The sequence below is a fragment of the Squalius cephalus genome (assembly GCF_949319135.1).
Source record: "Squalius cephalus genome assembly, chromosome: 9".
NCBI lineage: Eukaryota > Metazoa > Chordata > Actinopteri > Cypriniformes > Leuciscidae > Squalius > Squalius cephalus.
In genome coordinates this window covers 28,873,690-28,897,178 of record NC_137130.1, presented here as the reverse complement: position 1 = coordinate 28,897,178, position 23,489 = coordinate 28,873,690, and the positions used below count along the sequence as shown (strand labels likewise).

Genomic DNA, 23,489 nt, shown 5'->3' with positions numbered 1-23,489 from the left:
CGAGACCGCGCTGCTGCATGAAGTTTGTCCCTTTGGTGTTTCCGTAGCTGTGGCTGTCACAAGCATGGCGAGCTCCGGTAGTGTAGCGATGGACGGGGACTTCATGAGACATGCTGAATATACACCAAAATCCACCGTGCAGAGTGAGACAGATATTGACAAACGCCTTGTGAGTAAATGTCGCGCTGGAGAGTCCGGAGCAGTTAAACTGTTTTACCATATAATGGCTGACCCACCTGTGTCATAAGAGTTCCATCTGTGCTCATCATATGAGTGACCTTGCTGATCACTTCTGAAACTCAAGCATTTATATTAACACTTTTACCTTTTTCTTTTCAAAGAGTGTTATATCATTATAGTATAATGAAAGTAGCTCAATATCGGTTGTTGGAAGATGGGAAATAATTATTAGCCACGAAGTATTACTCATTGTGAAGCCTTAACATTCTCAGTTTTTATACATCAGCCAATGTGAGTTTATAACAAACACTTTATGGCCCACTAGAAGTTCTAAGTACAAGCTAATTGAATACCTTGTCGATCCATAAAAGAACATGAAAGTTAAACATTAAGTTTTTCGAGCCAACCTTGTCAAAGTCGTGTTTAAACATTGAAATAACTTCAAAAATTTGAAGTTTAAATGCTATAACGTTAGGCTATAGACAGATATACTGACAGACAGACATACAGACAGACACATATATAAATAGATAGTTAAACCGTCAGATAGATAGATAGATAGATAGATAAACCGTCAGATAGATTGCTAGATAGATAGATAAACCATCAGATAGATTGCTAGATAGATAGATAAACCGTCAGATAGAGAGACAGATTGATAAACGTAAGATAGATAGACAGATAGATAGATAAACGGAAGATAGATAGATAGATGGATAGATCATAGATAACTCAGATAGATAGACCGTCAAACAGATAGATAGATAAACTGTCAGATAGATAGATAAATAAAATGTCATATAGATAGATAGATAGATAGTCTGTCAGAAGAATGAAGCTGAAAGGGCTTGTGTATTTACATTTTAGCTGTTTAACATTTGCAGCTTTAATTCATGAATCATCATGTAATGATGATGATTCATGAGTCAGACTCATTCAGTCTATGGGTCTGTGGTGAGTTTGGTGGACATAATGTTAAATCTCTGAAGAGTCAGAAATTTCCAGTGGAAGTCTAGTCTATGGACTTTTTTGCATTTTTGATCATCTACTATGGGAAAACCATGTAATGTCTGTCCAATATAATTATATGGCAACACTTAAAATGCTTCTCTACAAATACTGGTCCTGTGTTTGTAATTGTCATAGTGATAAAATGTTTGTGTGTGTTTCAGGCCGGCACTCTGATGGCAGTGGGACTGGGTGTTGCTGCGGCAGGGTTTGCAGGTGAGCACAACCGCTTTGACCCCAGTGTATGCGCTCATTTGGAGATTCCTTTGTCATTAAGCCACATGTTGCACAGTCACATGGAGAAGCCATGCATTCATATAATATGTGTGGTATAGCTTAGTGGTTAAAGCTCTGGGATGGGAACCAAAGGTTAACTGGTTCAAACTGATGATTGATTACCATTGTGCTTTTGAGGAAGTTCTTAACCTCAGGTTACTCCAGGGGAGACTGGATTGCCTGGATTTGATTGCCTGGATTGCTTGCAATAAGTATTTTCAAGCTGTTGACAGCATTAGTTACATGACAAATTAGAGGCCATTCACAGGTCAGTGAACCAACAAAAAAAACCAACAACAAAAAATGCAAGGTCTAAACTTATTTTAAAGGATTAGTTAACTTCATAATAAAAATTTCTGTCATTTTTTACTCACCCTCCAGTTGTTTCAAACCTGTATGAATTTCTTTCTTCTGCTGAACACAAAAGAAGATATTTTGAAGAATGTCGGTAACCAGACAGTTGATGGACCCCATTGACTTTTATAGTCTTTTTTTTCCTACTATGAAAGTTAATGGGGTCCATCAACTGTCTGGTTACCGACATTCTTCATAATCTCTTTCTTTGTGTTCAGCAGAAGAAAGAAATTAAGATGAATTTTATACATTGTATTTAATCTCATGTATTTAATCATATATGGTGAAAGAGTAAGAATAGTTGTCATAGCCTGAGCTGCAAGATTTCTCTGTATAAAAATGCACATACACATATGCACAACTGGTTAATGAGACATGTGTTGTCTGGGTCTATATAAAAGGGTCTATATAAAAAGTGTTTATTGTGTTTGAACTAGTTTTGAGGATGGCTCACTTGCAGGGGTGTGATGATACACTTAGCTCACGAGACGATACACGATATTAGGTCCACGAGAGCGAGGTGACATGATATTTTTAAGAAATCTTCAATGACAAAACTATGACTGAAAAAAATATTATTTTATTCCGCTGAAAGTCACAAAATGCGAAACAATATGGGAATAAAAACAGACCTAAGTGAACAATAGCCTTTAAAATGACTTAAAATGCACATACTTAAAATACACATACATTACCATTCAAAAGTTTCAGAACACCTCCATTTATCCAGTTTTTACTGAAATTTATGCAGTTTAATGTATCAATTTACTCTGAAATTAAAGCACAGAACAAATAAACAATTGGACATAAAAAAATAAATCATGCAATAATTTTGTTTAACAATATTAAATCTAAATCTAAATTTTCGACTCATCAAAGTAGCCACCTTTCCAGATATAATCAAATATTTTTTGGAAAGTTCTTCCCAACTCTGTTGAAAAAGTTCACACAAACTTGTGTTGCATTTGTAGGTTGCTTTGCTTTCATCTTTCTGTCCAGTTCATCCCAAACCAGCTCGATGGGATTAAAGTTTGGAGACTGTGCTGGCTATTCCATGACTTGAAGCCTACCATCTTGTTCTTTTCTTCTAAGGTAGTTCTGACATAGCCTGGAAGTATGTTTTGGGTCATTATCTTGCTGTAGGATGAACCCCTGATCAAATATACCAGAGGGTGACAATAGGTGTCACATAATTAATTCAAATAAAGTATCAATAGCAAATAATAATATGGTTTTACTTAACAACACTGTTAAAATACATAGTTATACTATAATGAACTTCTGTACATTGTGTATTATAACAAATGCCTGCAGAGGGCGCGCCAATGGCCTGTAAGTGTTGTTGTTACACTTTACAGCACGATTAAATCCTTATTTAATACTGGCCAAACAACATTTAATTCAAATGTCTACTTAATCTTTATTATGTGGCTACTTCTTTATGAAAGAAATGCAACAGCCCCTGTAATTTCTTGAACAAGAACATGCAAACTCAGATCGAGGGTTTAAACTTTTATTTTGAAATCGTGATGGACAACAGTTTGCATATTTAGAAACATATTGATGTATTCTCCTGTCTTGGCGTATATGTCTATAAAAGATTATGTTACAAATTTGATGAAATGGCGCACATTGCGTACCCAGATGAACATTATAAGCAACCCAAACTCACAGCATATGCAGAGATGGAGTTTGTTAACCAATCTTCTCCACGCATGTAAATTATAACAGTGCAACAGTGCATATTTATTTAATTGAATCAAAGCATTTGTGATTCACAATAGCACTATGCTTTATTTTTAAGTGGTTTTAATATCATAAAGCCTTAGAAAATGGTCTGATTCATGGGTTCTCGTCCGTGGAATGCACCACTTCCATTATTTTTTTCCATTAGTATTAATTATCATAAGTTGTAAAAGACACAAATCAACTCCCACATGCTGATATTGCGAGACTGCTTTTCATCTAGACGAGAATGATTGTCATGTTTTAATATCGCCACACCCCTACACACTTGGCTGTGTGTTTTATGCTAATTATTATTAACCTCAGGCATGTGGTCAATCATTTTAAATAGTCAAAATGTGTGTTGTTCTCCTGTGCATACAATATGAAACAATCTGCGCAATTAGTAGTGATGAGCCCCAGTCTTTTTTTACGATCCCATTTATTCACTGTTTGAGTAAATTAGTTGAGTGAATAATTAAATGACTAACTCAAAAATCCACTCGTTTCTATCATGAATGAATCAGTGTGATTGAATGAATGAGTGAAAACTTCCCAGTGATTGACGGTCTGTCTTGAATGCGCAAACACAGACAAGTGGAGTTACACTAACAGCGAAAAGTCTCAGTGCTGTTGGACCGAATATCAGCACTCTTGAAACGTCGTGTTGGCGAAAGTTCTGTGTTTGCGTTCTGGCGCAGAGTATGTTTCTAGGCAGGATGTTTGCGAGCTAAAATCCCTCATGTTGTGGTTTCGCAGCAGGATAGAGTAGCCATTGTAAAATGCAATAAAAGTTTTTTTCCTCTTTTGTCGTCTTAAAATATTTAGCTAAACTTTCCTGGTGTATGTTAAAGCTGACCACAGATATTTATGATGTGATTCTAAAGGATTGGAAGCACTCGAGATGATGGCGGCGTTGATGAGGGAGATGGTTAAGCCGCTCTTACTGTGAGTGTTTGTTCAAGCCCCCAGATGAAGCTCGCCCTGGTTAATGAGGTCAATGTGGCCTCTGGCATTAGAGAAATCAAAGAGTCTTTAAATGGCCGCATGTGGCCAAATAATTAAAGCGACTTCGTCATCAGCATGTTTACGTTTGATTCTTTTCTGGCAGGTGTCTCTGCCGTCCTCCCTACTGCTGCTTGGATAGTTAATCATTGTTAATCGCCAAGTCTTCCACCCATAGCTGTGTGAGGTCAGGATGGAATAGCACTTGTGGTCGCTTTGAGGAAGGGGGCTAATTCCCATTTCAGTACATCGAGGGGGCAGCACTTCTGCCAAAAGCTGAGGTGGTGTGTGGTCTGATTCGTTCAGAGGCAGGGCTTCGGATTACAGTGGAGGGAGCCTCAAACGCTTTTTTTTTTTTGCTGAGAAGCAAAATAACGTTTTCCTCTCAACAATAAACTCCTCAGAATTTGATGAAATGAAAATCCTGAATAGTTCCCATGATGTATTACTCTAATGATTTTTTTATAAATTCTTCACCTACAATTTGGTTGCATTAAATGAGCCGCTTAACGGCCTTTCTCGGCTTTTTTATTGAATGCTGGATGTTCAGAGGCATTATATGTTCATTTCATTGAGTGCTGCTGACTTGCAGTGTGTTGCTTCACAGTTGAACCACAACCGCTGGCAGTTCACCAGCACCCTGACCAAGTAAATACCAAGGGAAGTTGAAAGGCGTCCTCACCTTTAACACATATCGAATAAGACTAAAATGTGGTTTTGTCCTTGGTTTCACCCTTAAACCAACTTTGTTAACCCTGGAAATTAACTCTGTAAATTGTCTGGCACACTTTTCAACCCATTAATCCTTTTTTTCTCTTATTACATTGGCTTTTAGGTCGATATGCATTCCATTTATGGAGGCCTCTGGGTCAGGTTATCACGGAAGCTGCCAAGAAGTTACCCACTACGGTAAGCGTCAGAAACAAACCAACAATTTTTTAGCATGCATAAGCTAATGATTTTGTTGTGGGATTGCTCTCGAACACCCTATGAATCAGTATTCCCATTTGAAAAGATCCAGCACAACATATTCAGTTTTTAAACACAGATTCTGTTTCAGAAAGCGATGATTTGTGGGAATGAAATTTGGATATTTCCATGTTCATTTCCACATCTTGAGGCACTTGTTTTTGTGTGCGTTTTTGGCATGTTAAACCTCCTGCTGTAGGGCGAAGGACTGATTCATCTTGTCTTACTGGCCCTTGCCATAGTTCACGCTGTGCGTCTGGTTTTTGGTGGAGTCTATGAACCTGATTTGTCCAGGTTTTTCTTAATCTCTAGGGATGTGTGGTTGGGGCTGGTTCCCAGCGCTTTGACTCAACCTGTCCACCTGTGTACTCTGTGAAACTTTCTATAATCTCAGTGGCTTTCGCAGATTCGCGACTGAGCACTATTGTAATAGATCATTTATTACAGTTATTAATCAAATGATTTCATTTTTCTGTGAATCACATAATGGATGAGTGTGATTAAGTGACATGTTTTGGGCTGAGATTGGACTGAACATTCTGGTCTCCATCGCCGTCTAAACATACACATGTTTTTACTCAGTTGTGAACTTTGCCCGAATCCTCTGCAGGATGTACGATTTCTGAAGGAGCCACAGACCGATTTTATCCTGTTATGGCATCTTTAGTAAAGAGATAGTTAAGCGAAAAACAGAGAAAATTCTGACATTGTTTACTCAACATCAATCAGTACATGAGTTCCAAACCCGTGTGCTGTTCTTTTTGCCGTAGAACACAAAAGTTGACATTTTTGAAGAATCTTTTCAAAGCTCTTGCCTATTGAACCACAGTTTATATCATCACTCAGGACTGTTCAGGTCCAGAAATGACTTTTTTTTTTGGGGGGGGGGGGGGTCTTTTCCTCATACAAACCTATTTTAATGCTTAAGAAGATATGTAATCATATGGACTACTTTTATGATGCATTAATAGGGTATTTTTAATTTTTATTTTGTTAGGCCCTTTTGTTCTTTGGTAAACGGCTTATATAGTGCTTCAGCTGTGTGAAGATTTTTCATTCGTTTATTTTTTTTGTTTCAATTAATAGACAACAGCATATGGGTTTTGAATGATGTCGAGAAAATGTAATATTATTTAATTGCTAAACCCCAGTTTTAACCCCTCATCGCGGTGCAAAACTTGAAACAATGCGGTATTAGTATGTTATGACTACTGTAGATGCTTAGCAACAGACAGCCAATCGTGTGGCACATATTCACATGCTTTGGATAGTCAGTCAGCTTTTGAGGGGAAAAATGGCAAATGGCGATGGAAAATGTGCCAATTGGAGTGAAGAAGTTATATTTTACTTTTATTGTCCAAAAAGTCTATTCAGGAAAAACTTGATAGTTTAGTTTATATACATATATAAAATGTAATGATAACATGCGGACGCACAAAGCTAAATCCTTTATGGCAAAGATTGTGTGCGGCGTTCGTCCAGTCATTGACATTGACACCGCAAATATGCAAATAAGAACGTAACCCAGTGTTTAGGAATGTAAAGTGTGAAACGTTTTAAGAATACCGCAGATTAATTGTTAACCCCTGGTAAGTTATGAGCATTGTGAAACGTGAAGCAGGATAACCCAGGATTCCATTCACTGGGTTTAGAATGAGGCAGGGTTAAATATTTCAAGTGTGAAAAATCTATGAAGAAAATGGAAACGGAAACATTCTCATTCTTTACTGTAAAAACATCTTGAATTTGAATGAAGAATACAGCCTAAACTTCCTCCAAACACATGAAACTTCATGATCTTAACACTCAAATCTGGGCCGTTTGATGCGTTCACGCTTTGTCATAATTACTGTAATTATTAGATGCCATCCTGGGATGTTCTTCTCAGACCTTTTCACGTCCTTGGACTCTGAATTATGCATAGTTCTATGACAACAAATGAATCTGTGTAATTTGCAAGTGATGCAAATGCCTTGTTAATAGCTATATTTTAATGTTGATTTTGTGGTAAATGACTACTTTTTACTGCTGAAGCCACTGCCATTTTGAGTGTTTCCTGTTGATGTTGCAGCGATCAGGCGGTACAAGTCGGGACTCTCAGAAAATTAGCGAATTGCAACTACGAGTTCAACGAGGACGCGAGCGCTTTTCTACTCAGTAATTACGGTAATTCTGGCGTGAACGCACCTTTAGTTTTGGAATTTGGATAATTATGGGGTCAATCTTCTCAAATCCCTAAAATCTCCGTTTTCACATAATAAGGTGAAAGTGCTGATCATGAGGCTTTTAGCTGAGCCAAAACAACGTGGTTGCCATCAATATTGAGAATGATTATACATTATTGTGCACATCAGTCATGTCGTGTTGTGATTAAAGGAACGTCATGGGTTCAGTATACTATTCACAGCATTTGAGGCATAATGTTGATTACTACAGAAATTAATCTTGACTCTTATATTTTTGTTAAAGCACTTAGATGAGTTATTCAGTTAAACCCTGTTTATAACTTGATCTGTATAGTTGGTGAAATCATTTTCAGCTGGGACCACTTTTCTGGGTGAATGAAATTCTGATTACGGATTACCGGCGTAATGTCTGTGCTGTACAGATACCTCCATCGTGTCTCATTGTGTGTATCACGACAACCAGATTGAAAGATTGGGTATAACTTTACAAGTGATTCTATCATCCAAGTTTCATGTCAGTAAGGTTGAAGTATTGTGACACTTTGAATACTGTATGTATGTTAACTGCCTGGCCTTGTCTATTTCAATTCTAACAGTTTAAAACTGAGGAAAACACCTTTTTTCTCCTAGTAATCAACAATACACCACAGATATGCTGTTGATGGGGCTTAACTTTGAATCTGGACCATTGCTTTCAATATTTTCTTTTCTTTCCTAGTCATTTTCTGCATATTACAAAGGTGGATTTGAGCAGAAGATGACCAGACGGGAAGCCAGCCTTATTCTCGGGATCAGGTAATTGTGGGCTAAACAAAGCCCTAAATCACTGCAATTCCTCTTGCTGAATTCTCTCATTATGAGTTGTCATGGAAGAAAACAAAGGTGTTTTACAGTATATACACACACACACTGCATCACTAAACTTCCCAGAAGAGCTTGCGGTTAAGTCTGGGGGCAATTCTTTTGGTTTGAAGTCGGTCGTCATCTCCTGTCGTCACAGCTTTGATCCTATAACGTCTAATGGGAAAAATTCTCAGCTGTGTCTCTTTTTAATTTATAATCTGCTTTTCGGTGGACCACCCTCCTCATCCTCGGAGGGTATATTTCTCTAAAAATTTCCCATACTTCAACAGAAGTTCACATGGTCCCAGACCAGGTGTGACTCACACCATGCAAGCATCACATCCTGTGTGGCGTAGCTTGCATCATTTCTTTGTGTTGTCAGTCAAACTGGACTAATGTTTTCATAGAACTGAACCAGACTGTGTCCAATATTTCTTGGACGTGACAATATTAACTCGGTCAACCGCGTTCAGGCTCATAAAACTGTACTGATTCGGGTTAATAGTTTTTATTATTCTCTTCTCATCCGTCTTCAGCTTTACTTTGGTGTCTGTCATTCACAGCTGAAATAACTGACCCCAGTGATGTTATACTATTTGCACTGATATACTTTGATCTCTCTACGCCCATCATAAATTCAGCTGACTTTATGTAGAGACATTTGTGCTTATTAAAGGTATAGTACACCTAAAAATAATCCATATACTACTGTTCAAAAGTTTCAGGTCAGTTTTTTGGATGCATTAAATTGATTAAAAGTGACATTGAAGACATTTAAAATGTTTCGAAAGATTTCTATTTTAAATACACACTCTTTCTATGGATCGAAGAATTCTAAAAACAACAAAAATATTAAGCAGCACAACACTGATTTGTGATAGGAAACGTTCCTTAAGCAGCAAATCAGCATATTAAAATGATTTCTATAGGATCATGTGACTGAAGATTGGAGTAATGATGCTAAAAAATTCAGCTTTGACATCACAGGAATAAATTACGATTTATGTATTCAATTATATATGTTATATATATATATATATATATATATATATATATATATATATATATATATATATATATATATATATATATATATACACTCACCTAAAGGATTATTAGGAACACCTGTTAAATTTCTCATTAATGCAATTATCTAATCAACCAATCACATGGCAGTTGCTTCAATGCATTTAGGGGTGTGGTCCTGGTCAAGACAATCTCCTGAACTCCAAACTGAATGTCAGAATGGGAAAGAAAGGTGATTTAAGCAATTTTGAGCGTGGCATGGTTGTTGGTGCCAGACGGGCCGGTCTGAGTATTTCACAATCTGCTCAGTTACTGGGATTTTCACGCACAACCATTTCTAGGGTTTACAAAGAATGGTGTGAAAAGGGAAAAACATCCAGTATGCGGCAGTCCTGTGGGCGAAAATGCCTTGTTGATGCTAGAGGTCAGAGGAGAATGGGCCGACTGATTCAAGCTGATAGAAGAGCAACTTTGACTGAAATAACCACTCGTTACAACCGAGGTATGCATCAAAGCATTTGTGAAGCCACAACACGCACAACCATGAGGCGGATGGGCTACAACAGCAGAAGACCCCACCGGGTACCACTCATCTCCACTACAAATAGGAAAAAGAGGCTACAATTTGCACGAGCTCACCAAAATTGGACAGTTGAAGACTGGAAAAATGTTGCCTGGTCTGATGAGTCTCGATTTCTGTTGAGACATTCAGAATTTGGCGTAAACAGAATGAGAACATGGATCCATCATGCCTTGTTACCACTGTGCAGGCTGGTGGTGGTGGTGTAATGGTGTGGGGGATGTTTTCTTGGCACACTTTAGGCCCCTTAGTGCCAATTGGGCATCGTTTAAATGCCACGGCCTACCTGAGCATTGTTTCTGACCATGTCCATCCCTTTATGACCACCATGTACCCATCCTCTGATGGCTACTTCCAGCAGGATAATGCACCATGTCACAAAGCTCGAATCATTTCAAATTGGTTTCTTGAACATGACAATGAGTTCACTGTACTAAAATGGCCCCCACAGTCACCAGATCTCAACCCAATAGAGCATCTTTGGGAGGTGGTGGAACGGGAGCTTTGTGCCCTGGATGTGCATCCCACAAATCTCCATCAACTGCAAGATGCTATCCTATCAATATGGGCCAACATTTCTAAAGAATGCTTTCAGCACCTTGTTGAATCAATGCCACGTAGAATTAAGGCAGTTCTGAAGGCGAAAGCGGGTCAAACACAGTATTAGTATGGTGTTCCTAATAATCCTTTAGGTGAGTGTATATATATGTATAATTCCTTATTTCAAAGAAACAAACTGCATTTTGAAATGTATAAAAAAAACAGTTATTTTGAAATTGTAATATTTCACAATATTATTGTTTCTTCTTTGTTTTTTATCAAATATATGTAGCCTGTTCCTACAGGTTTCTTTCTTTTTTCCTTTTTATTTTATTTTTTACCTAGTCATGCTCATGTTTTCTTTGATCATCCTTATGTTCATTGCTGTTCTGACTTTAAATGGGTTTGAGGTCACAGTTTAGTCTCTCGACTGCCACACATTTCTGCCTGACAGATTCGTCATCACATTCTGGAAGCCTCCACTCCTCACAGTGTTTTAATCAGTTGCTCAGGCCCCTCTCAGACGCCCACTCCTGCATATGATTTGAGACTTGAGAGGAGGGTTGGTAGGACTGAACACTTGTGTGTAAGCATTAATGTATCTTTTAATCATCACTTCTTGCTGTTTAGATGTGACTCAGATCCAAACCCTGAAAGCTGTAGGCTGAAAAGAAATGTATTCATCTTTCAGTAAGGATACTGTGTGAAGCCACATAACCTAGAACCACCTGTCCTCACACCATAACTCAATGCTTCATTAAAAGATTTAATCAATTTAATAAATACAGAAATTTGAATCCTTTAAAAAAAAAAAACATTACGTTAGTCAAGTCAAGTCACCTTTATTTATATAGCGCTTTTTACAATACAGATTGTTTCAAAGCAGCTTTACAGAGATAACAGGAAAATAATGCAACAAAGTTTGTTTCTAGAAGAAAATGGTGTTATAATCCAGCTTAAGTAAGTTCAGTGATGTTTAATTTTTGTTGTAAAAAAGTTATTAATTATTAATTTAGTATATACTACTGACTGACTGAAGAGGTACATTGTATTTATTTAAATGTACTTGAATGTGTCAGAAATTGTTTGGGATTTTAAGTAAGTCTTATTAGTCTTATTAGTATCTAGCACTACTAGAAAAACAAAATATTTCATTAGATGGAGAAAAAAACCATCATATAGTCTTAATTGATCAATTCATTGAAATACATACTAGATTTGTCAATATTAATTATACGTATCTAATATGTATATCTGATTTTTCTTTATCATTTTATAAAATATTATTCAAGCATACATTTTTTTTAAATTTAATTCATGTTTTAAAATTTAGTTAAAATATCAAGTTAATAAATAATTTAATTAAAATTTAATAATACAGTCATGTTTAAAACTGTTTATTTAATTCATGTTTTAAAATATAGTTAAATAAAACAATAAAATAGTACATAAATCATTTTAGATCTACATTTTAAATTGAATAAAAAAAATTGGCAGGTTTTTTGAGTCATTTTGTCAAATGCTTTTCTTTATCCATTTGTCGAGTTAAGAAATGTCCCCAAACTTAGACCATACCTCTTTTTTTTTTTCAGGTCTTTTGCTTTTTTTTCCCACTAAATTGGGGAATTTCAGGGAATGTACAGATTGAGTCTTTCCAGCTGATGTGTGCAGTGATGAAGACAGACCACACATGTTGATGATTTGTGCAAAAAATCAATCTGGAGGCCTGTAATTAGATTCATACAGCAGTTCCCACTGTGACCACTAGATGGCGGTATGTTCCTTCTCTAAATGTTCTGTTTTCTTGTTTTGCGCAGTCCAACCAGCACTAAGGCAAAGGTACGGGAATCCCACAGAAGGATCATGGTCCTAAATCATCCGGATAAAGGTCAGTAGTTCACGTTGACATGTTGGGATGGTTGTGTTTAAATCAATAATCCTCTGGTTCTTCTCTCCACATGCAGCTGTAGGTATTGTCTGAGCAGACAGTGGCTGAGACGGGTGTTGATTACATTATTGATTTGAACAGCATTTGTCATAACACACTTTTTAAAGACGGCTCACATCCCTGCAATGCTGACTGACTGTAACTTAAGCCAGAACCACACAAAGCAGGACATAATCAGGCAAACCCTCACACAAGATTGCGGTAGATTCGAAATCATTTAATTGAAAAATAATCAAGGCACGTTTTACAATCTTTCCTTCACTAAAGGACGAATGATAGTGAATCATTTGCATTCATATTCACACATAAATAATAATACATAGTGACATATATTTTTATTAGGGCTGTCAAACGATTAATCGCGATTAATCGCATCCAAAATAAAAGTTTGTGTTTACATAATATATGTGTGTGTATGGAGTATAATTATTTTCTATATATAAATACACACACATGCATATATATTTAAGAAAAATGTGTTATTTATATATAAAATATTTATATATAATATAAATTATATATAATTTAAATATATATACACAGTATATACATGCAAATATTTCTTAAATATATACATGCATGTGTGTGTATTTATATATAGAAAATAATTATACACCGTACACACACATATATTATGTAAAAACAAACTTTTATTTTGGATGCGATTAATCGTTTGACAGCCCTAATTTTTATTAAAAACTTTTTTAAAAATGCCATGCAGAGATGGCGCAAATTAATAATACATTTTTAATCAATTCAAATCAGTTTTAAATTTATTCAGCTTATAGTTTTATCTTATTCATTGCAATGAATCAGTTTTACCAACTATATAATGTGATGTAAATGTAGAATGTAAAATATTGTTGCAGCTGAAGTTCAAATCAGAGACACTATTAATACATCTTGATGCTCTCATGTGGCGAGAGAGGAAAGTAAAACTAATGACACATTCTTTAACAAACTTAATGGTTGAATAAGCAGATGTTTTTATCCAAAACAATTTTTTGGTATATTTTTATTCAGCAAAGATGCATTCAATTAATCAGAAGTGATATTAAAGACATTTACTTAGTTACAAAAAAAAAATCTGTATCAAATAAATGCCGTTCTTTTGAACTTTTAAAACTTATCACGGTTTCCACAAAAATATTAAGCAGCTTTTTTCAACATTTATGATAATGTTACATGATGATATTTCTTGAGCAATAAATCAGCATATTAGAATGATTTCTGAAGGATCATGTGACACTGAAGACTGGAGCAATGATGCTGAAAATTCAGTTTTGATCAGCTGATCAAAATTGCATTTTGAAAAATATTACAATAAAAAAGTTATTTTGAAATTGTAATAATATTTCACATTATTATTGTTTTTACTTTATTTTTGATTACGTAATACGGCCATGGCGAGCATAAAATTCTTCTCTCAAAAACATTAAAATACATTGATAATGATAGTGATAATGGACCAGGTACCAACGTATTTGGATCTGATAAGGATTTGTTCACTCTGATCTGTGCGACACAGGTTATAAATCACTGTCTAGCGAATTGCTTTTTTGCAGTGGTCTTTTTAAGCGCAGGGTCTCACCTAATAAACTCTGTGAGCAGGAGTCTTTCTTTTTCCTTGGTCACTGTACTCGCCCTGTTTTTCTGTTCAAGGTTAATGGCCTCACCTTTCCTTTCTCTGGTTTTTCCTCTTTCAAGTCCGTTTCTCACAGCACTCAGAGATGCTGTATATATATATACTGTATATATTGTATGTGTGTGTCAGCCCTTGTTTGCTCCTCTAGACCACTAATACTCTCAGGGAAATAAGCGATGGTGTCTGTGATGCTATCTGTAGTGGAGCGATAAGGCCTCTGACTGTAGAGAGGACATCCAGCAGAGAAAGTGTGCCAGATTTGTCCCATCCTTCAGCATTGCTAAAAAATCCTTTACTACAGCGCTGATAATAATGGTGTGCAAGAGCCCATTTTTGTTTGTTCCACTAGTGGAGGGGGCTGGTGGATTAAAGACCCCATGAAATGGCTTGATGAATGCTTTCAGTTTGCTTTCTTTTGGCATTTATGTGTTTCTTATTGAAACAGAAAGCTGGAATAAAATGTACTAAGGGGTTATTTACACAACATCGTAAAAAAAAAAAAAAAAGGAAAACTTTGGGATTGGAAACTAAATTATGGGATAATTTTCCTTTTTGGGTGAACTAACCCCAGCTGTTCACACAGAATGCATTATTGCACTGAAAAAACAAGACGTGGAGCGGGAAAAAGGCAAGGTTATTAGACGCGAATTAAACTTCTTTTTTTTTACTTGAGCGGCGTGGTGTTAAAGGAGAACTCCGGTCAATTTTAACATTGAGCTCATTTTTTGTAAATTTGGAGTGCTGTCAGTACAGAGAACAAAGACAAAAATTGGTGTTGCCTACACTGTGTTATCCTCTTTTTAAAATTTGCACCCTGTTGACTTCAATGGGGCAATATTTAAACCTGCTTTTAGCCTCTTAACATCCTTGATGCGTCATTACAAGTGCCCAGCCTAAACCTATGCGCGTGAACTCGACAATCGACTACTGTGGACTTCAACCAAAAACAGGATGTAAATACAGGTATGTGCGCTGGCTGAAATAACATCATTTTTATTCATATCTTTCACATCTACTGCAGTCAGATTCACCCGCGTTCACTCTAAAGGAATCACTCACATGACCTGTGCACTTGTAATGACACATCAAGGATGTTAAGAGGCTAAAAGCAGGTTTAAAACTTGCCCCATTGAAGTCAACAGGGTGCAAATTTTAAAAAGAGGATAACACAGTGTAGGCAACACCGATTTTTGTCGTTGTTCTCTGTACTGACAGCACTCCAAATGTCCAAAAAATTAGCTCAATGTTCAAATTGACCGGAGTTCTCCTTTAAGCCCTATTCGGACGGGACTTGTTTAACGTGGGATAAAGTAATAATTACCAGAGCTTCTCAGTGATTTTAGTCCTGTCTGAATGTGCCATCTCAGTAATCATTACGGACAATGTCAGTAAAGATTACGGCGACTTTTACCTTCAGTAAAAAGGGTCGGAAAAATGACCTCAGGTAATACTAATCCCGTGCTAATAGACCCGCTGTAAATATGTACATAAATATTTTGTCATTTCGTGTTTAAAAGTAGTTTCCCGTGGTTTTTCAAGTACGGAGACGCTTGAAAAAACATTCAGTTGCGTTCTAGACGCTGGGACGAGTCTGTGGCAAAACTATTCACACTATACAGATCAGAAAGAAGATCGAAAGCACTTGTTAGAGGCACGAAACATCTTTTAGCGTTAGGTAAGTGCCTATTACCAACACAATCCAATCTTAAGTTAATTAATACATGGTTCAACTGGACATAACTGTTTTATATATATAAATATAGGTCATATGTGTTTGCGCACATGATATCAGGAAGCAACGTAATACGCACATGACGACGGTGCGCAAATCGAGTTACCCCTCCCACTTCTGCTAGTTTTAATGAGATATCTTATCCCGTGCGAATTGGCCATTAGTATTACAGACGTCCTGTGGTAAAATTACATCACTCCATCTAACCTTGTAAAGTTAATCCCGTCCGAATAGAGCTTTAGAATGCCGTTTCATATGCGAGACGCTGCAGAAGACGTGAGAGCAACAGCCAAACACACGTTTTCATAGAAAAACAGCTCAGTGGAATGCAACCTGTCAAGGTCTACTACTGTATGATAGATATTTCATGTTTGCATGATGGACACAGGCTGAAAGGTGCTGTTATTTTCTGTTTTTACAACACATTTGCTGTTAATAATAGCCTTTTACTGGTGATGTACTTTGTCATTTTTTTTATTATTTGAATTGCCTTGAATTTTTACGCGTTAAACTTGTGTTATTCCCTTCTTCCACTCATCTATTGTTTCTAATTCAATAGACATTTTCAGTCAGGAACTTTGTATTATTGCTTTCTGAGGAACTCGGTGACTGGTGAGTTATCGATATGGATCCATACATTCACATCTCACCTTGACATCACACACAATTCAAGTCAGAAAAGAGTCTGTAACCCAACTGAGATTGAGCGCTTTTCTATATTTCTGTGTTCATTTTGCATGTAGCCCTTTTGTGAGCTTAAGCCCCTACGGCAAGGTTTCACTGTGACGCGAGGATCGACGTTATTCGCTCCGGTATCCGCTCTTTAGGTCGTAATGAGATGATTAACTTTGAGCGGTCAGGGTAATGGCATGGAATGACTGTTGAATTGGCTTTCATTAGTTTGCTTGCTATGAGCAAATGGGGACATTGAGAAACCGTCATACATGCCTTAACTCATCTAACTGAAACTGTATAAAAGTGGAAGCAAACTAAAAAAGGAAAAGCAATCTTGTTTTTCCAGAGCTTTTTATGTTTTTGTGTTCCGTCTGTTAAGATGCTGAGATGTGACTTGTGTGTTTTGTTCTTTGTTCTGGCTGGCTTGTAAAGAGCAAAATTATATCTTATTGAATTCATCTAAATATTTGTGTAATGCTTAATAAGAGGAACCATCATTTCAACCTAAATACGGTTGTCAATCCAGAAACTTTTACAGTGTACTTAGCAGCATGAAAAACTAAACTTGTATTGAGATTGTGAATGGGTAATAAAAAGAAGCTGTCAATCTCTTAAGCGCAAGCTCATCTCGCAAAAATTCCCTTTAGAATAAAATTGCACAGTGAATCTCTTATTTACATCGTTTACACTTTTTTTGGTTCAAATTGAAAGGATGTGTGGCTTGCGTCGAACAAAACAAAACCTTGTGCGTTTTCAGTGTTGCCGAGCGGATTCTGACTAACTTTCTGACTAGATAGGCAGTTGTGTTCACATGATCAACAGATATGATTGTGATTGGCTTGTAAGAACTCATTGTAAATAGAAACCTTTGACTGTCAGACAGCGCTCAAACAAACAAGAACGAGAGTGTTTTATTTTTTTATTAAATGTTACTGAAATGTTCGACAGCCCTATTTTTAATGAAATATTTTAATTCCCTGCCAAGTGACGAGGCAAAGAAATTGTTGAATCATAGTTTTGATGATTTAATTGTTTGATTGAAATGGACAACTTTTTAGAAACAGAAATGAATGAAAACATTTTAGTCTAACACTTTCACTACAAGTCACTAAAAATAATAGCAAAATGTCTCTCTTGTGAAATACGTCTATTGACAATATCTATATGAAATGTACTAGGCGAAATGATATTGGCAGAAAAAATAATGTGTAATTAAGTGCATCAGTGCAGACTGTTGAGCGCACAGCTCCACTTTCTCTCTGACACAGACAGATTAGCAACCTCCTCAGGCCCTGCTCTCTGCTACCCGCTCACTCTCCTGTGTGTTTGCCCATTTGTTATTGTTGCTTATCATGATAGTCGTGTGTGTGTGTGTGTGTGTTTGAGAACACAATGGATGCTTTCGGGATCTTGGAGAAGGGCGGCTTTATGTAAATCCTGTGAGTTGTGGGATTACAAATGTAAGAATCTGTTTATGATCTGGTGATCCTACATCTTGACATAACATTAAATGAAAAACTAAAGTGAAGTACAGTTCATTGTATTCAGCATTTGACTTATTTAATAAAATATAAAAAATAATAATGATATTATGTTTTTTGTGTTTTGTATTTTATTTTAAAAAAATCTTTTTAGCAGGGTCCTAAAATGTCTTCATGTTATTATAATTTTTTTACTTTAAATTTGGAAGTATTTTTTCTTCTTTCTTTTTGGCGACATTGGGAGGATCTATGCGTGTTTTGATGACATACATTGAACAGCACTGTGACAACTGTGACTTACTCTGATTGATGGTCTCACAGGATTTGTCGTCGTTTATTTCTCCGATTTCGTTCTCTAGCTATTTTTATTTTCTCACACAGCTTAACTAGCGAGCTTTACAAAAGTTTAAACTAATATATTGTCGATATTTTCTCATTTAAGAACATCAATCTGTCATGTTAGACAGGCCACCGTCTGTCACCTCATGATGAGATGATCATTATTATTATTTTGCCTATCAGTCATTCAGCATTAATTCTCCAGTTCATGGGTGACCCCTCCAGTGACCTTGGATCCATGACTCCCTGTACAACAGTCAATTTGCAATTTAAGCTGTCAAAATTGGCCAAATGACAAGAATGTATTTTAATATAATCCTTATTGTTATAAAACATTAATTTTTGAAGCTGTAATAATCTGTGCCAGAAGGGTAATATAGAATATTAATTCACTTAAAGGTGCAATAAGCGATTTCTGAGAAATTTGATTGAAATCAACCCAAACAAACACACCCCTCCCTTCATTGCTCCGCCCTCAAAAGGCACGAACACGCAATGCAAGAGTGGATGTCTCTTTATCATAGCTGAAGCGAAGCAAAATAATTATTCGTGAAAAAATAAAGTGAAGATCACAAACAAATTGAACATACAGTACACAAGCGTGTATATAATCGAGAGTTGGTTGTTAGTCGCTAGCAGCACAGCAGATCCAGACAATGACACTCAAAACCGTCCTGTTATTATAGATACAATTACAACAACAGCATATCTTGTAACCAATGTTACTCACATATGGAGCAGAAACAACACAACCTCTGCATTCATTTTCAGGCCTTCCCACTTAGATCTTTCCAGCGCTGGAAAGCTTTTCTAATATTAAAGGTACAATATGCAAGAATTTTTTGCCGCTAGAGGGCGCTACATTCCAAACAACAACAAAGGCGTAACTTGATGACGATGTGAAGGAGCGTGGAATGATGGGAACTGTCGTTTTCAACTCCACCGTGGATGTAAATCAGTCAGACGGGAATCGAAATATCATGTTCATGGATGAGGCTAAGTTCTATTTTTATAATGACATGCTTTTTGTGGCGAGGGGGGCGTGGTTCAGCGCGGTCTGTAATGGGAGAGAGAAGAGACGAGCGGGACGCAAGTAGGTCAAGTGCAAATGACGAACTCCTGTGTCTTATTGCTGTGATCCGCGTGGAGAGGCCGCTTATAAGCCGCGCGCTGGAACGAGAGAGAGACTGAAGAGAAAATTGGACGCAGAGAAAGAAAACCGGTGGATCCGAGCTCTCATTTTTTAACTGTTTTGTGCCGTCGCGGTTGCCACGGTGAATGCGCGTTGTGCACGACTTTTGTTTGTTTTGCTTTACTTTAATAAAGTACGAGTCCGTCACGCCGACCCCTGTCTTCTTCCTTCCTGACTCTTGAACCTCATCACACTTTTATTTCATTAAAATGAATTAACCGCAAGAAAGGTATGGTTTAATACTAAATTGGTTATCATAGATGTTACTGTATGTCGAATTCATTGTTGTGATAACGCTGCGCAGTTTTACGTGTTCTAAACAATTGTTGTAAAAGTACATTCGAACATACCCACATCATTTGCCAAAATACTGATTAATCTTTGTGTATAACACATGCTATATTTATTTACATGGCCATAAACACCAGACGTGATAAACAATGCCAATAAACTAAACACAAACCTAAAGCAATAATACTTCCCTTACATAAACATAACTATTACCGAATGCTACATTTGGAAAATATAAAATTAAGCATGCTTTGTCGACAGAACCAGCTGCAATCGGTAAAGAATAATTGTGTTCCATAACGACTGCACGAAACAAGCTAACGTTTGTTGCTTGATAGACGCTACAACTACAACTTCCGCCTTTGTCCAGGACTCCACGCAGTACGAGCGGAAACCGAGGGTAACGCGGATATGACGCCATTGACTGGCGACTCCCAGCTCCCCCCTGCTCTAACGCCCCGTTTCCTTGGTTAAAATCGCAATTTTCTCACGGTTTAAAAATAGTTGGAAACATTTGGGATATTGTAAGTAATCAACTTAACAAAATATATAACACTGGCCTTGAGATTATGGGATATTTTAATGCAAAATTCTTACATATTGTACCTTTAACGTGTATCCTGAAGCTCTTGCCTGGTTATATCCCTTCATTTTCCAGTGATATTCCTTAGAGCTTTTCTCTTTTGTAATGTCTCTCAGCCATCTCTCTTTCTACAGTCTTTCTTCAAATCTCCCTCTTGCTCTCTCTCTCTTTTCCCCCATCATGAGTGGACACGCCCCCTACTGCTGATTGGCTACAAGTGTGTTGTGATGCTCGGTCTGAGACACTTTCAACAGCGTTTCTCAAAAATCACTTACTGCAATTACTGCAACTTGTAAATAAGCTAAATTATAGCAAATCTGGATTGTTTACATGATGATGATTGTCCATGGCTCAATAGCCACAATATTTAAATAATAAAACCCATATATATATATATATATATATATATATATATATATATATATATATATATATATATATAAATATATAAAATATATATACACATACATAAACTAACGTGTGAACGTGCCCATTGCGCAGTGAGGGGGAAATGGTTGGTACAGATGTGAGGGTCTAGCTGTCATCAGGTAAAATCTGCATTGACTTTGGGACTGTGTTCACACGCACTCGTGGAACGTGGTTTACCAAGAAAAGATGCAATGGAAATTTACAGCCGCATGATGGGGTGAGCAGGCACCAGGTGTGCCTCATCACACGCTGCCAGCAATAGCACATTTCCCCCCTCGCAGCCACACGCTCCCATCGTACACCCTGGTCGTGGGCTGAAAGTCAGTGATTGTAGGCATAGAGATTTCTTTTCTACAAAGCTTGTGGATGTAGAGCTGTACTGCGGCTGCAGAAACTAAGATAGAATTGTGCCTGTGGATTCGGGGTAGCAAATTAATTATGCTGCTCCATTTAGTTTCAAAGTGACTTTAAAGTCAATGTAAAACACTGTTTGCGACCCATTTGATTTCTGTAATGACATTTCTGAGTGAAACGGGACATTAAATGAGAAAGAAAATGTAGGGTGGTACCTAATTCTATCCATCCTGAATTGATTGGATTGGGTGTTATTTATACTCTATTGTTCAAAAGTTTGGTCAGTAGATTTTGTTTTATTTTTTAAGAAATGAATACTTTTATTCAGCATGGACATTTTTGAGGGATCATGTGACTAGATATTTACTATTTTACATTTACTAGATATTTTGAAGAATGTTTGTACCCAAATAGTTTTGGGACACCATTCACCATAGTTTCAGATTTTGATTTTTTACTTGAGGTGATTAAATGATGACAGAATTTTGGGTGAACTATCCCTTTAAATTAATAATATTTCACAATATTGCTGTTTTTACCTTCTTTTTCCCCCCCCAAATAAATGTAGCCTTGTGAGCATAAGAGACTTCTTTTATAAACATAAAAAAAAATCTTACTGACCCAAAACGTTTGAACATTATAGTATATGCAATTTTGTTATTACTATTTGGAATGACATGCATTTAGAGCAGGGATGGGCAACTTCGGTCCTGGAGGGCCACTGTCCTACAGAGTTTAGCTCCAACCCTGAAAAAATCACCTGCCTGTAACTTTCTAGTAATCCTGCGGACCTTGATTAGCTTGTTCAGGTGTGTTTGATTAGGGTTGGAGCTAAACTCTGTAGGACATTGGCCCCCCAGGACCGAAGTTGCCCATCCCTGACTTAGAGAGTAATACGATCAAATCAAATTTGAATTTTCTGTTGAATTAAATTCTCTGTGTGTTTAAATTTAGTTCAATAAATGGATTTTCTATATCATGTCAAAAAGGCTAATTAATCTGTTTGGGATCCCCTGCCTTAAAATAGCTTGAATGTTAACTTAGTCTACACCCTTTTCTCATTTAGTGTACGTGGTTCTATGAATATGCAAATTATCCCCGCCTCCACTCACTCACACCAGCTCAGAGATGCACTCGTTGGCGATCACTCGTTGACCTGATTGGTTACAAGGTAGTTTGTGACGTCAGAAACACCAGCGATTTCAAACCGCGTTTTTGAGACTGTCTTTGGTTCACTGCAGTTTTAAGGAGAAAACACTCAGCAATGATGTTGACTTATGAATTTGCACATGGTTTGTCTTAAAGCGTATTAAAAACACCACATAGACATATAAACAACATTAAAAACTTGATTTTCCCCACAGGGGGACTTTAAGAAAAAAGGAACAAAATCTCTCGCTGGGGTGATACTCTTTCAAAAAGTACTACCATCTATTCTAGGTACTTATGTGCTCACTTTTAGGGGTAAATAAGGTACAAATGTGTGTGGGACAGGAAGTTATTGGAAAGAGAGGTTATTGGGGTTCCCCGTGGCTCAAAAGAGATGCAGAAATTGGGATGGGTCGTCACTAGGGGGAAACTAGGCATTTTACAGCTTTAAAGAATAAGAGGAGACAACTCATGAACTTGCTGAAATAAAACTGCTGCTTCTCCTGCAGGTGGATCCCCGTATTTGGCAGCCAAGATCAATGAAGCAAAAGATCTGCTTGACTCTGGCCCTCGACGCTGACCAGCAGAGTTACATCTACTTCAGTGCCGCCAGCTCACCCATGAGCCTCCACAAGTCATTGTTCTTCTCCTTGTTTTTCTGCCATAAATCAGCCGACTCTCAGCATATTGTGCTCCGTTCTATCTGCCACTGTTCCTTACCGCCACTTTAATGCATCTCTTGAAAGGTTGATCCTTCATGTTAAAGGATTTTCACTCTGTCCATGTGAAATACCTCACTGTAATCTTTATTATTTATTGAGGTGACTTGCGTAATGTTTAACATCTGCTGACAAATCTGGTGGATTTATCATGTCAAATGGCTAAAAAGCCCAAAGTATTTCCCCTAATCCGCAGGGACCAGTCCATGTAGGTGTTAAGTTATTTTAGCTCGCTGAATAAACAGTTTTAAAAATCTGGA

General features: G+C 37.0%; 1 protein-coding gene across 1 annotated transcript; it reads left to right on the top strand.

Moving 5' to 3' along the window:
• Positions 1 to 23: 23 nt before the first annotated feature.
• On the top strand, positions 24 to 23,489 carry dnajc15 (DnaJ (Hsp40) homolog, subfamily C, member 15). Its single transcript, XM_079880927.1, has 6 exons — positions 24 to 169; positions 1,353 to 1,404; positions 5,384 to 5,457; positions 8,422 to 8,498; positions 12,510 to 12,580; positions 23,020 to 23,489. The coding sequence occupies exons 1-6, from the start codon at positions 65 to 67 to the stop codon at positions 23,088 to 23,090; spliced, it is 450 nt and encodes a 149-aa protein (XP_079737053.1). The 5' UTR covers positions 24 to 64; the 3' UTR covers positions 23,091 to 23,489.